This window comes from Spea bombifrons, chromosome 1 (assembly GCF_027358695.1).
Source record: "Spea bombifrons isolate aSpeBom1 chromosome 1, aSpeBom1.2.pri, whole genome shotgun sequence".
In the NCBI taxonomy this organism is placed as follows: domain Eukaryota; kingdom Metazoa; phylum Chordata; class Amphibia; order Anura; family Pelobatidae; genus Spea; species Spea bombifrons.
Genome location: NC_071087.1, coordinates 72,842,862 through 72,858,573, shown reverse-complemented (window position 1 = coordinate 72,858,573; position 15,712 = coordinate 72,842,862). Strand labels below are relative to the sequence as shown.

The 15,712-nt window shown below is 43.5% G+C and overlaps 1 protein-coding gene across 1 annotated transcript in view; it reads right to left on the bottom strand.

The window, feature by feature from the left end:
* The window catches only part of LOC128496705 (FYN-binding protein 1-like), a 216,209-nt gene that overhangs the window by 151,170 nt on the left and 49,327 nt on the right, over positions 1–15,712 (bottom strand). Inside the window, exon 2 of the mRNA XM_053466500.1 lies at positions 9,915–10,497. Within this exon, the coding sequence (XP_053322475.1) occupies positions 9,915–10,497 (583 nt within the window). The remainder of the gene's footprint in view (positions 1–9,914; positions 10,498–15,712) is intronic.

The following is a 15,712-nucleotide window of genomic DNA, read 5'->3' as shown; positions in this document are numbered from 1 at the left end:
GGGGGGGGTTAATACACATGGGTATGGGGGCCGTTAAATTAACCAGTACAAGGGGTTGGTGCATCAATACACAAGGGAGGGGGGCTGGCTGGGGGCATCAAATAAATCAATACACAAAGGAGGGGGGCTGGCTGGGGGCATCAAATAAATCAATACACAAGGGAGGGGGCTGGCTGGGGGCATCAAATAAATCAATACACAAGGGTGTATTGCAAAAATGCACAAAGGGGGGTGGCTGGGGAGGCACAAATACACAAGGGTCAATACACACAAACAGCAAAGCAATGTGGAAGGCATTTTATATGGTTATCCCATCCTGATGTTGGGGTCCATGTGGCAGCAGAGCCTGTCCTGGGGTATGTGTTTGGGTGTCAGTGTGGCAGAGCCTGTCCTGATATGAGTTTGGTCATCTGTTTCCTGGCACTTTACTTGCTCTAGAGGGTTAAATAGAACTTTGTAATTTTTATTTATCCAGATTTTGTGGTCACTTTAGAGGACAAAACTTTCTAGGCCTAGAAATAAGTGAGAGGAAAAGTAAAGGTTTTGTGTTATTTACTCTTATTTCAGTCTGAATATATTATTATAAAGGAAACGTAGATGTTGGTTCAGTTTGTGAAACTCAATTCTTGATTTCATAATACAGGACACTATTCCCCCTTGGTTTCACAGGCCTTCACAGACCAAGTGGTACTCAGCTTAGTTATATGCAGCTGTATGCATTGTGGTATCTGTGATGCGGCGTTCGTTTGTTCATTTGGTGACGCAGCGCTAAGATGGTTGTGATGCATTAATGGCTAAAAGTTTTGTTGAAGTTTCCCTTATGTCTAATCTCCTTAATTTATTTGGGCCTTTTAACTTTTTTGATTTCTGGGATTTTAATAATGTGATAAAAAAGAATGATTTATAGTTGTTTGGATGTCAAATAGTGTGTCAAATTCTGTTGATCTGTAACTGCTATGTTTCCATACATTATTTATGTATACCTGCAAATACAGGTTTTTTTTTATCTCATTCAGTTGCACGTGCTGTTTCCATGTGTTGTTTATTTGATCTATACCTGAACTACAGGGAGTAAGTAAAAGAGCGGTATGGTTTAGTGAATGAGGGGACAAAGGGACTCTGGGGATGATTACAGGGGAGAGGACCTCTCAATGTCACGGTGCAGTCAGAAGGAGGGAAGGCTGCACCGACTCTCAGTCTTCCCCTGATCTGCAGTCAGTGTGGCAAATATATTGGCAGCAGGGTCTAATATTAATATATATCGGAAGCCGGGACTAATAATATATACCGGCTGCAGGGTCTAATATTAATATATATCAGCAGCAGGAGCTAATATTAATATATATTGGCTGCATGGCCTCTTATCAATAAATATTGGCTGCAGGGGCTAATATTTATAATATATTGGCTGCAGGGACTAATAATGTATATCGGCAGTAGGGGCTAATATTAATATATGTTGGCAGCAGGGTATAATTTTTATGTATATCCGCAGCAGGGTATAATATAAGTATATATCCGCAGCAGGGGCTAATATCAATATATATCCGCAGCAGGGGTTAATATTAATATATATCGGAAGCAGGGTGTAATATTTCTGTATATTGTCAGCAGGGGCTAATATTAAAGAATGAAAAATAACTGTCACTTTAGCTGTTATTTTTAAATCATATTTTAATCACGGTCTTTACTTCAAAGAGATAAGTGCATATTATGTAGTTAAAAATGCACGTCTAACGTGTATGTATGTGTATGTATGTATATATATATATATATATATATATATATATATAGTGTATATGTACCGTTTTATAATTGGCCCCCCTACTTTGGTCTCTGGCCCCCATGTGCCCCCCCTAAATATGAAAGCTGGAGACGCCACTGATGCTGAATGTAAGTGTGTGAGAGTGATGGGTGTTATGCCTAATGTAAGTGTGTGAGAGTGATGGGTGTTATGCTGAATGTAAGTGTGTGAGAGTGATGGGTGTTATGCTGAATGTTTGTGAATGAGGGTTTCAGATAGCATGGATGTGTAAGTGTTGGGGGATAGCTTGGCATAGGGAGTCCGTAATCACATTCCTTTCATGCCCAGATTCCAGCATGTAGTGGCTGCCTAGGCACGATCGGAGTGTGATTGCTGTTATACATTATTTTTGGTCCAACTTCGGTGTGTTAACACTTTTATTGGACAGAATAATTCAATGACAGTATTAATATATATATATATAATTGCAAACAGCAATCACACTCCTATCATGCTAAGTCAGCCAGCACATGCTAGAACCTGGGCACGATAGGATTGTGATTGTTGTTATATATATGTGTATATATATATATATATATATATATATATATATATATGTTAATATTGTTGTTGATTTTTTTGTCTAATTTTGGTGTTACTTTTAATAAAGTATTTTAAAGGTTTTTTTTTTTTTCTTTTCAGTTTTTGCCAAGTGAATGCTGAATTTTTAGTTTCAGTCCAGAATTTTCATTTCGGTGCATCCCTACTATATACTATGCCAGTCACTAAAGTGGTAAGCCTACGCCACATCAATGTTTGGCTTAGTATATAGTGATAGGGGTTGTCAGTGTCTGGCTCAATGTATAGGCACACATTGACGGTGGTGCCGCGTAATCCCTAAGTATATAATGATAACAATTTTGCTGTACCCCTGTCAATGTTTGCCTAACCATAGAAACTATGCAGTTTTAAAGTGTGTGTGTGTGTGGGGGGTGCCACATACAGGGTCTGCCACAGGTGCCAAATACTCTAGGTACGCCCCTGCATCATGCGGCTGTCAGACCCAAGGGCCATGCCTCAGCTCCTCTTCCCACGTCTTAAAAGGGGTGTGATGAAGAGCTGAGGCATGCGGTGTGTGCACGCCGGCCACTTTAATTTCATTAGGCGCTGGTGGAGTGACTGCCGCACGACGGCCACTTTCAATGACGCTCGCAGCCGCTTTGATGGTGCAATGGGCCAGTTGACTAGACTCGCCCCCCAGGCCTTAGGCTGCCAGCCCTCCCCTGGGGAGGGGCTTGCTGGGGGCATTAATACAAATAGTGCTGGCTGGAGGCGATCATACAAGGGTCTGGGGCCACCACGTTAATACTAAAAAGGTGCTGACTGAGGCATCAATACACAAGGGACAAAATGACAAAGGTCAGAAGACAATGGACAGACTGGTGAAAGGCAACAGTAACTCAAGGTATGCAGAATACCATCTCTGAATGCACAATATGTCAAACCTTGAAGCAGATGGGCTACAGCAGCAGAAGACCACACCAGGTGCTACTCCTGTCAGCTAAGAACAGGAAACTGAGGCTACAATTCACACAGGCTCACCAAAATTGGACAATGGAAGACTGGAAGAACGTTGCCTGGTCTTATTAGTCTCAATTCCATCTGCAACATTCAGATGGCAGGGTCAGGGTTTGGCGTAACCAACATGAAAGCATGGATCCATCCTGCCTTGTATCAACAGTTCAGGCTGGTGGTTTAATGGTGTGGGGGACATTTTCTTAGCACACTTTGGGCTCCTTAGTACCAATTGTGCATTGTTTAAATGCGACAGCGTACCTGAGTATTGTTGCTGACCATGTCGATCCCTTTATGACCAAAGTGTACTCATCCTCTGATGGCTACTTCCTGCAGGATAATGCACCATGTGGCTGATTAGCTATTTGTGTAAACAAGCAATTGAACAGGTGTACCTAATGAAGTGACCAGTGTGTGTGTGTGTGTGTATATATATATATATATATATATATATATATATATATATATATATATATATATATATACATATCTATACACACCTGCCAGATCCTTCTCCCCATGGCCACCGGGAACACGAAACTTCAACCATCAGGCAAGATTAGCGTCAAAGACAGCAGGAAACATAGCTCTTTGGGATCCTCGGTGGCACCGCAGTATATAGGAGCATAGCAATGCAGTGCTTTACCACCCTGATATGGGCAGCACCGAGGCTTACCCCAATTGCGGTGATCCAAACTGTGGGAGCCACAGTGGAGCCGAGTCCCCAATTTTTGTCTTCTAGGGCATGCACTCCCTGAAAGGATATGCATCCCCTTCCTTCCCACCCAGGCAGAAAACCTTGCATGGGCCGGATCTTCATGCCCTCTCCCCACCAATACTGGACTGAGTCTTCGGGGGCTCAGCTTCACTGTTGCTTAAGGCGAACCAATGGTGCTTAACTCATCCGAAACCTGAATCAAACATGCTCTGAATCCGAAAAAAACTGAAAAGTGTTGGTGCCAAAATAAATGCCAGTGAAAGTATCACAGGCCCCAGCCAATGGCTGGTAAGATAAAAAATTCACCCTCCACCACCGGCCAGGGCAATTTAAGAGTGGGTATATAAAAAAGTGCATCATGAGGAGATCCAAGTTGAACAGAACGTGCTTATCAAACCGTGCAAAGTGGAAAAAAAAGTGTGTCCCACACACACTTATCACAGTGCCGAGTGCCCCAGCGGATCAATGATAGGGGACGCTATAACTCTTCGGGCTCTCTGACGCCATCCCCAGCCCTAAGGCCAGAGGACCAAGCTTTCCCTCTCTCACAGGTACTCACTTGATCTTAGCCAAAAGACCGAGGCTTACCCCAATAACAAGACGGAACTTGTATGGAGGTAAACTGCTTTCTGCAGTGGTACCTGGTATGTTTTTTCCCTCCTGTTTAATTCCAGTGTAACTCTTAAATATCCACTTATGATGAGGCCACAGCAGCTACATGTCCAAGCGAGGCCTATGAATTTATAGGGCTACCTCACAAGTGATCAGATAAGGTGATTGCATACAGGAGGCAGATGGTTCACACATTGGCTAACAAATGCAATTAAGCTAGACTAGAGGGCACCAAATGTAACCCTGTGAGAGCAGCAGGGTATGGAGACAGGCAGGATAAAGACATACCAAGTGGAAACAGGAGTTACAGCAGGAGATGAGGGGTTCAGACGGAATATGGGATAGTCATACCAAGTGGAAACAGGGGTTACAGCAGGAGATGAGGGGTTCAGTTATAACAGAAACCCACACCAACTTATACAATCCTGCCATCAGAACCAATAATATTAGTCAGACAGCCAGGAGGAAGGAGGAAACTGGATCTAGAGAGCTCTGGTTCTCTCATTGTTGCCACCTTGTACCCCTAATCAGGTGCAGGGTGACTCACACATAAATCCATGCAAGGGAACTAGATATTGCACTGCAATTAGTATCCACTGTCACCTGCTGGAAGTAGGTAATACAATGCAGGGGTCTACCATCTATATTGGGAAATACAGCCTCCAGGCACCCCCCAAGTCACAGAGGCTTCCGTGACATTTACCCCCCCCCCTTCAAAAAGAGACTAACCAGACACCAGACCTCAAGCCTCTGTGTTAGTGAAGGATATGTACCCACAGGTCCTGGACTTGTCCTGCTGGGGGGAAGAAATGTCATCCTCTCCCTGGTGTTGTTACTGCCGCTGGGGAGGAAAGTCATCTTCCTCCGGACCCGGAATTGGGTTCTGTCGCTGGGGAGATGGGCTGGCTGTCCCACCTCCCAGCTGCTGCTGGGGAGACGGGCCGGCTGTTGTATCTCCCTGAATCCCTGCAGCTATGGCAGGTGCTGGGCAGAGGCCAGCGATGTACTACCCTGTTGCAATCACTTCAGCTGAGGCTAGGGAATCTCCTGGGTCGGCCTGCCGCTGGGGAGAGAGGACAGGTTCCTTCACTCCCGGACTGGTCAGCTGCCGCTGGGGAGATGAGCCACCTGCATCCCCTCCCTGGTGCTCCTGCTGCAAAGAGGGGCGGGCTGCCACATCTCCTGGTTGCTCCCACTGCCACTGGGGAGGAAAGACAGGTTCCCCTGCGTCCGAACTTGTGAGCTGCCGCTAGGGAGATGGGCTTGCTGATGCATTCCCCTGGATCCCTGTAGCCATTGCAGGTGTGGGGCAGAGGCCAACGGTGCCAGCGCTTCAGCTGGGGTTAAGGGATCTGGGCAGACTGCCCAGCATTCCATGGACCCAGGTGTGGAGACCGTAGTCTTATCCACACCTCCCAGGTTAACATCCTCAGACAAAAAATCTAATAAATCCACAGTCTTTGGATCCAGTTGTGGAGCACAGTCGCACAGCTCCGGTATCGGATCTGGGCTAGCTACCCAGTATCCCTGTGATTCAGAGGTGGAGACGGCAGTCCCATCCACCCCTCCCGGGTCAACATCATCGGATGAATAATCAATAAAATCCAAGAAATCCATGGTCACTGGGCATACTGTTGAACACAGTCGAACAGTTTTTTTATATGCCTTCTCCAGTTCCCATTCCTGCACAACTATAAAGTCTAGATCACCTCTCAGTCCAAGTGCAGCGGCGAGGTGCAACGCTCTGAGATCCCAGATATCCTCAATCAGCCACTTTGCCGTACTGCCAAAGTCCGGATAGTCCTGGAGACTGTCCCATATTAATCCTGGCCACCAAAGTCATAGCCCTCGTGGGCTCTGTACCCTCCAGCCAAGAACAGACCTGGGCTGCATACCAACGTAACACCCTGTATCTGTCAACCCACATCATCTCTGTTTGGACCAGCCCATCCAACTCAGACACCCATTCCTCCCTGGGCTGCTCTCCCAAAAACAGCATCCGTGCGTCCAGCTGGAACAAGTACATGTCCTTGCTGGTTGGGAGGCACTTACCATTGTAGTCCTGTTCCCATTGAAGAGCCTCCAACCAGAGATGCCGTCAGATATCCCTCCACAGCAGCTCGTCCTCTGTCGATACAGGTCCATTGGGTCGGGCCCATGCCTTCTGTATACCCCATCCGAGACTCCACTTCCAGAGCTGAGGATCCTGGTATCACTCCTTCTCTGCCCGCAGTGTGATCAATCCCGGTGGTGGTTTGGAATTTCCGCTTGGAAGGAAGCATCCCACTGCTGCCACCAATGTGACGGGAACAACCTGTACCCCGACTGAGTACACCCACCAGATGATCCTTCTCCCCATGGCACCCGGGAACAGTATACAGAATAATTCCCCTAATCAGATGCAGGGTGACTTAAACATAAATCCAAGCAAGGGAACCGGATATTGCACTGCAATTAGTATCCACTGTCGAATGCTGGAAGTAGGTAATGCAATCCAGGGGTCTCAGCCAATCAGGAATACAGCCTCCAGCCACCCCCCAAGTCACGGAGGCTTCCGTGACAATATATATATATACACAGTCGTGTGAAAAAGAAAATATACCCTCATAATACACATGTCATGTGTTGTTCATCCGAGGTTGAATTTACCAAAATGTTAGACCTGCTAAGGAACAGATGTCCTGATATTATTATGTCCTGATATGGAAAAAACATAGACTGTTCACATGCCTGTGTATATTTAGGGGTAGTTCTGTACTCATATTATAATATATACTTAGTTCTTAATGGGTTAAAACTAGACTTGGGCACCAGGGGGCTCTTCGTGTTCGTCTTCGTGCTCGTTTTCGGGGCGAAAAAAATCTTTTCGGGCGAATATTCGTGGACATTCTTCGTGCTCGTTTTAATCTTAGTTTTCTCTCGGCTGCGTAGCAGGGGTTAATACAGGGTTAAGAACACATCGGAGCAGCAGCAGATGCGTTCGCGCCGGAAGGGGGCTGGTCTGGCATCAACAAATGAATTGCAGAACTGCAGAATGCACTTCATTCGTTGATGGCAGGCGAGCCCCCTGCCGAAACGACCAATAGAGTCGCACACACGTACCTTCATGGTGCTATCCGAGGTGTACACAATACACATTGCCCGAAACTGAGGGCCAAGTTCCTCCGAGCAGTTGTCTTGTCTGAGACCTAGACAAATGCTCCAAGGAACTTGGCCTCCTTTTTATCATACATAGTCACACATCCATAGATGTTTAATAAAAGAATAGGGATTATTTTACATTTTAAAATCGATTTTGGACCACTTAACCCCTTCAATCCCAGGGGTTTTTGGTACCTCAAAGCCCAGAGCAATTTTGCCATTTTTGGGGTATGTCGGTTTAGCGATTATTCTCTGTTCCTGTGAATAGTGTACCTATATATTGTTTTTTCAAGGAGAGATAGAGCTTTTGTTTGATACCATAGTTGGATGATTAGCTGAAAATTTAGAATGAGAAATTTAGTAAAAACTAGTGAAGATTAGAAAAATAAACTAATTTTTTTTTACATTTTCCCTCTGAATCCTCACAAAATTAGGTAAAGTGATGGAAAATCCCCTCCAAGTTTATCAATTCAGGTGTCCTGATTTCAGAAATACCTAATTTATATAGATTTTCCAGACTTTCCCAGCACCAGGGAGCATACTATTAGGTGTACAATTTTGTATAATTTTTATGCCTATGGCTTAACCGGTTTGGGGGTTGTGAACGGGGGCAGGAGGGTTATACTGGCTAGATGTTATGCTAGGGCAATGGGATGTAAGGTTTTTTTAAGAATTTTTTTTATTATCTTTTTTTAAATATTTTTTTTAATTTTTTTTATTTAAATATTTTTTACATTTTTTTGTATTTTTTATATTTTTTTTTTACACAGTAATGGTAAGAGGTCCTCCTAGGGACCTCCTGAACATGCCAGTGATGTCACAGTGACATCACAGCTCACATTATATTTTTTTTAGTATTATTTATATTATTATTTTAATGATTTAATGATGGTCTCTCACTCCCCTCCCCGCGATCCCCCTGCACCGATCACACTGTGATCTCTATCCAGGTCCTCACAGACCTGCATAGAGATCGTAGCGTCTCTGTGCCTCATCGGAGGGCAGGATATCCCCGCAGGGGATATCCTGTCCTCCGATCACCGAATGCGCGATGACCGAATCGCGTGATCGGGCAGTTTACCGGTAACAGCTTACCGGCTTTCATGCCGGAAGCTGTTACAGGCGATCGGACAGCAGAAAGCCGGCAAAGCCGGCTTCTGCTGTCAGTGGGGAGTCCAGGCTGTCGAACGACAGCCTGGTCTCCCGTGCAGCGGCAGGGATGTGTCCCTGACGCTGCACGAAGGGCTGGACGTACCGGGACGTCCATAGGGGTTTCTTTGTGGGCGTTTTTGGGACGTCCCGGTACGTCTATAGGGGAACGAAGGGGTTGAATACATGCCTAACATTTGCCACCTATTTATAATGGCATACTTTGCAACAACCCAACTTTTACTGGACAGGACTGGAAAAAAGCAGGACTGTCCACGAAAATGTTGGGTGTGTTGGCAGGTATGTGAATGGAAAAAATGTGGGACAAGAACTGTTATGGTTAAGAGTATTAGCAGTGCACTGTTTTGGTTAAAGATGTATTATCTCTAAATAATAATTTAATTTAAATTTTAATGGGTGCTTACCAGTCTCACACAGAACAGAACTATCTCTCTCTGTAACGCTCGGATGCAGCACAGCAGTGTTGCCAAAGCAGTCACAGCGAAAAATGTATGAATCTATCAGGCAAGCTCTGGTCTTATAAAGGCGGTTTCAGAATTCAAAAAACAGCAGCACAGGCATTGGACGAGAACCTTAGCGTGACGTCACACGAGCGAGCTGATTGGACAGAAAAGGATCAGCTCACTCCTGTTTGAAATTTTGGCAGTTGCGCAGTGAAAACGAAGACGATCGAAGATTCTTCGTGGTTGTGAGTCTTCGTCTTTGCCTACGTTTTGCCGGCACTGTATTCTGTTCTACATTCCTTCGGAACGAACAAAAAAAACGTACTCTTCGTGCTCGTTTTCATGTTCGCCCGAAGACGAATGCACAAGTCTAGTTAAAACCATGTTTCAAAATATTTTTAATATTGTTTTTCCAAAAGCCACATGTTGTTGATCATTTTTAAGGTGTTAATCACAACCTCTTAAACCCATATTATACTGTTTTAATAATTAACAAAAAAAATATAAATACCTGGGTTACTTTTCATTACAATATATGTATCACTGTCATCTGATTCTTCAAGTTTTTTGAAATCCACAAACAGAGGTCGTGCAGGTTTTTTTGGTCTTTGGCCAAGGACAGTTTTACTAGGTAAAAGTTTTAACTTTGGAATACTTTTACATTCCTCAGCATCAAGCTTGTTGATATTTGGTGGAATTTTTGATGAAATGTCTGTGGCATTTCTTTTAAAAACAATGTTTGTGTGAGGTTTTGGAGCAATTGATTTTATGGCAATGACAGGTTTGTTAAACATATTTTCTATAGAACATGTGTCCATTGTTTCTAGGTTGCTTATGGATTTATTTCCGAATGATAAAGTCTGGTCTGAATTTGTAATATTTCCACTTTTCTTTACGTTTGAAATTACTGGTAATTCTGGGGAAGAGGTTGCTTTTGGTATAGGTTTTTTGAAGAATCGATCAGTAGAATAACCAATAATAGGTTTTGCTGGAATAGCAGGCTTCATTCCATGAGGCGCTTTTATCTTCTCTTTATCATCTTCAATACCCATTTGAAATCTGCACCGTCTACTTCTAAAGTCTTCATTTTTCGCCTATCAATATTAAAATATAGAAAATATTTAGATTAATATGCTTATTATACAAACTTCACACAAATTGCCCCTATGATATTTTGAAGTAATAATTTTTCATATCATGGAATATTTTTAAATCCATATAATAATTCTGGAGCGATTTGGCTGAAAAGGTATTTTACAAAGCTGGAATCTGTGAAGAAAAGATGGCAAAACTAGTGTAACAATACACTAGTTCTTGATTATCATCATCAAATCCCCCTATCAAAAGCCATTAAAGAAGGAAAAACCTTGGAGGAGGTATCAGTGACTAATTTGCTCGATTATAAGACGACCATAAATCTGAATATTAATTTATGAAAAAAAGAAAAAGCCTAAATATAAGACGACCCTATAGGAAAAAAGTTTTATCAGTAAATGTTAATTCATGTAAACTATGTGAACAATTGTTTGTTAATAAAAGTTACGATTGAGAAAAATATTTAGTTTTTATTTCCTTTTTTTCAACCTGCCCCCCCCCCAGTTATGCACATCTGCCCCCAGGCTTGCCACTCTGCCCCAGAAATGCCTTATACCCCATATATGCCACTGTGCCCCATGATATGCCTTTTAACCCTCTAAATGCCACTGTGCCCCATGATACACCTTTTAACCCTCTATATGCCACTGTGTCCCATGAAATGCCTTTTGTCCGCCTATGTGCCACTCTGCCTCCAGAAATGCCTTATACCCCAATATGCCACTCTGGCATTTAGGGGGTTAAAAGGCATATTATGGGGCAGAGTGGCATATAGGGAAGTATAGGGCATTTCAGGAGGCAGAGTGGCGTATAGAGGGTTAAAAGGCATTTCTGGTGGCAGAGTGGCATTAAGGGGGTTAAAAGGCATTTCACAGAGCACTCTGCCTCCAGAAATGCCTTATGCCCCCCATTTAACACTCCCTCCCCCTCCCTCCTCCAAACTTACCGGTACTTCTGAGTCACCGGTGCTTAGTCCGGGCAGCGTGTAGAACTCTATGCAATCCGCGTAGACAACTTCCGCTCTACGTGAATCACGTAGAGCTCTACACGCTGCCTGGACTAAGCACCGGGGACTCAGAAGCACCGGTAAGTTGGGGGGCGGGCATAACACAGGAGGATCCAGGTCCCCTGCATCGCTGCAGGGGATCTGGATCTTAGTCTCATAGCCAGACCTATTTGAGGTCTGATTATAAGACGACCCCAATTATAAGACGAGGGGTATTTTTCGAGCAAATACGGTACTTGTTACAAACTTGCAGATTTGTGTACCTTGCTATAAATAGAGAGATATTTACAGTATATATTAATGATACACTGTATATAAATCATTCATTTCTCCTTCCACTTCCATCACAGATTTTTCTCTTTGCTGTTTCATCATACTTTTTTCATATACTGTACAGTGTACAAATCATTCACTTCTCCTTCCACTTTCATCATAGACTATACTCTATACTGTTTCTTCATACTATTCTCATATACTGTACAACCTATTCTCCCTCCTTATTCTATCTGCAGCTTTATATTCTTATCTAGTATTAGGGTGAGGGTGACCACATGTCCCGGATTGTCTGGGACAGTCCCGCAATGGGACTTTAAGTCCCGGGTCCTGGGCAGCCTCTATCCGGGAAAATGAGTCTGAGTGAAGGAGGTCTCTGCCAATCAGGAGAGACTTCTCAACTCTCCTGATTGCCTGAGAGTTCAGAAGCCTCTCCTGATAGGCTGAGTCCCTCCTTCACACCAACTCAGTGTAAGCTGCAGCCAGCACCAGGTATGTGTGTTTACTCTGTTTGCGTGACTGTGTTTGTCACTGTGTTTGTTTGTGTGACTGTGTGTGTAATGTCTGGTAATAGAGGAGTTAATTCTCTGAATCTATTCATGCCTGGTATTAGAGGGGTTGACATTCCATATCTACTCATGTCTGTAATGAGTGTATGTATGTATGTATTATAAGTATATCATTAAATCTGAAATCAACATGGTTCCCAAGGCTTCTTAATAATTAATAAATAATAGTGTGTGATATATATATATACCTGTGTGTGTAATCTCATCTGCTTCATAGTGTGTCCCCGAATGGCAGAAAAAAATTTGGTCTCCATATCTAGTACCACTCTTTTGTTGCCTACTGTATATTACCATGCTGTCTCTGCTGTCTGGTTTTGATTAAAAACCAGCTGCCAATCAGTGGTAGGAAAGTGCTTCCATTTAAATTTAAAAGTAAAAAATATTAATCCAACCAGCTTGGTCTTGCACACATTTTTGTTCAATATTCCACTAGAGTATGGAACAGTAAAAATGTTAATTGATTTTATTGAAGTTTTTTTTAATTTATGTTTGTTTATGGGCAGATTAGTAAAACACATTCAAATAGTGTATAATCATCTGATGATGTTTTTGTGAGACACCGCTAGGTACCTTGAATAGCCATAATGTAGTTCTATTTACGCTTCTACACTTTCACGATGAAATGCAACATTTGAAACAGCATTCCAGTACATATGTACGGAACATTTGTCACAAGGCAAAACAGGCAACAGAAACTGTTAAAATTGCATGTGTTTTCACTATAATTATTTATGTGATTAAAACTTCATAGAAAACTAGAGTAAAAAGAAGAACAGTCAGTGTTCTTTTTCAGAAATGTATTTGTTTTACTTAAAAAAAAAAAAAAAAAGAATATTCAAATAGCCCCAGAACTGCCCTAGTTTTGAATACAAGCAGCTGGAACCAGAAAGCTGCAGAGAAAAACATTCTGTAACATTTTTTTTTTGATTTGTGGTTTTTAAAAAGCTTGAAAACCTGACCTAGTTGAAAGTGCGCATTTAGCATCACCTCAAATAATGAATGCAGGATTCTTAACACAGTTGTTCCAGTTTACAATATATGCCAAAATCGTAAGCCTTAATTGTGTGCTTAAAAAATTGCAAAAAAAATTGCTACCGGGAAGTGACAAGGAAAAGAAATTCTCAGGTAAGAATTTTATGTTTCCCCTGTCACTCCCGGTAGCATAGGAGATATAAAAAAGACATTAGGGAGGGAATGAAACAACGGACTCCAAGACTCTTCTATCGAACTAGGCATCCTCCAGACCGGCAGGCTGCAGATGATAATGTATAATGAAGGTATGAACACTTTTCCAAACAGCAGCTTTGCAAATTTGCTCAATTGTAAACTCCAGAAGCTTCTGCCCAAGATGTCGCGACCCAATGGGCTGACCCTCTACCAAAGGGAGGTTCTTTACCAGCAGCTTTGAAGGCTTCAGCGATAGCAAAGATCAACCAATTAGCTAAAAAAGAACCTTGTTGTGCTAATACCTTCCTAGTTCCGAAAAAGGAAAACAAACAGATTGGAAGATCTACTCCATGGAGGAGTCTTCTGTAGATAAAAGTCCAAACATCTATATATGTCCAGGCAATGGGGCGACAAAAGACCGGTAGGACAATATTCTGTCATAAAAGAAAAGGTGAAAAATTGAAGATAAGGATTCAAAATGGACAGAGACTGGATCTCGGTCGTTCTTCTAGCACATGTCAAAGCTATAAATAGGACCGTCTTCCAGGTGAGAAATGTGATCGAGATGTCTTCGAGAGGTTCGAAAGGAGGAGAAGCCAGGATAGACAGGAAGGCACTAGAGGCCACTTGAATGGACGAAGTCTAGAGATGGCTTCCAGAGAACCAGACACCCAAGGAGGCACAGCTAACTGTTTGTTTGATAGGGAGCTACAGGGTGGCTGAAAACAGTCCTTTACGAAAACCTGCTTGGAGGAAATCTAAGATGTCGCCGATAGAGACATTATCCCACTGAAGCTGTTTGTTAGACCACCAGAAGCAGAAAGACTTCCGGATCTTATTATACCGGAGATTGATAACCTGCTTCCAGCTCTTCATCAGTCGGCTCTTCACAGGGATATCAGCCACCTCTTCGGAGAAGCCAGCCTGGATCTCTCCCTCTCAGGAGCCACGGTGACAACTTGAAGTAAGCAGGGTTTGGGTGGAGCACAGGGCCTTGGTGGAGCAGGTCCGGCTTGTTCTCCAACTTCTTTGGGCGCTCTACGGACAGACGGATGAACTCTGGGTACCAAATCCTTTAGGGCCAGTCGGGAGCTATCAGCATCACTCAGCATCTCTCTCTCTCTTGATTCTCATGAGAACTGTTGTGATGAGAGGAAGAGGGGAAAAAGATGTAACCTAGCTTGAAGTCCCAAGTCTGAGAAAAAGCTTCCAGAGCTAAGGGGTGGCCTGCTGATGACAGGGAATAAAGCAGAGGTAGTCTTCTGTTGGTTGCTGCAGCCATGAGGTCGATCTCTGGAGCACCTCAGTCTCTCGTGAGCTACAGAAATGTCGAATCGTTCAGGCTCTATTTTCCTTGAAGAACCGACGTCCTGTTGAGGAAATCCGCTGTGATGTTCTCCTTTCTATGAATTAATACAGCCGAAAGGTGAGAAAGATTGAACTTGGATCATTTTCCGACCTTCTAAAGAAGGGTCCCTAATTGGAGACTGTTTGTGTCTCCTTGCATGTTCAGGAAAGCCACCACCATACGATCGTCTGACAGGAAACTCACTGCTTCCCTCGTAAACTGGACTGCCAAGAAAAGAGCGCTTTCCAACCTGCTAGAAGCTCCAGCATATTGATATGTAGGAGACACTACCGGTTTTACCAGAAACCGTGTCAGTATTCTTCTTCCAGAGTGGCCCCCCACCCCGATAAACTGGTGTCTGTAGAAACAACTGTCTATGTAGGTTCGGTCCAGACCAGACCTGAATCCACTTGAAGCCACCATCTGAGGGAAAATATGGAACAGTGGCTGGAATAGCATACTTCCTGGAGAGCAGCGGAATAGCCAGATCCCATGTCTCCAGGATGAAAGCCTGTAGAGGACAGATTTGAAAAAGAGCCCATGTCAGGGCAGGCTCCATTATTCCCAGAAGACACATGAGGAGTCTTAGACTAGAGAGACGTCTGGATAGAATAAAGCAGGTAAGGCTGTTGATATTTGAACATTGCCCCCCTGGCAGGAGGATCTTCTGACAGGAGGTGTCCAGGACCAATCCCAGAAAGGAAATTGGTCTGGCGGGAAGCAGATGGGATTCTTGAAAATTGATAATCCATCCCAAAACCTGAAGCAGGCAAACAGTCCTGTGAATCTGCCAAGTTTGAGGATCTGGAGAGCTTGCTGCCAGAAATTGTCGTCTAAATAAGGGCCCACTT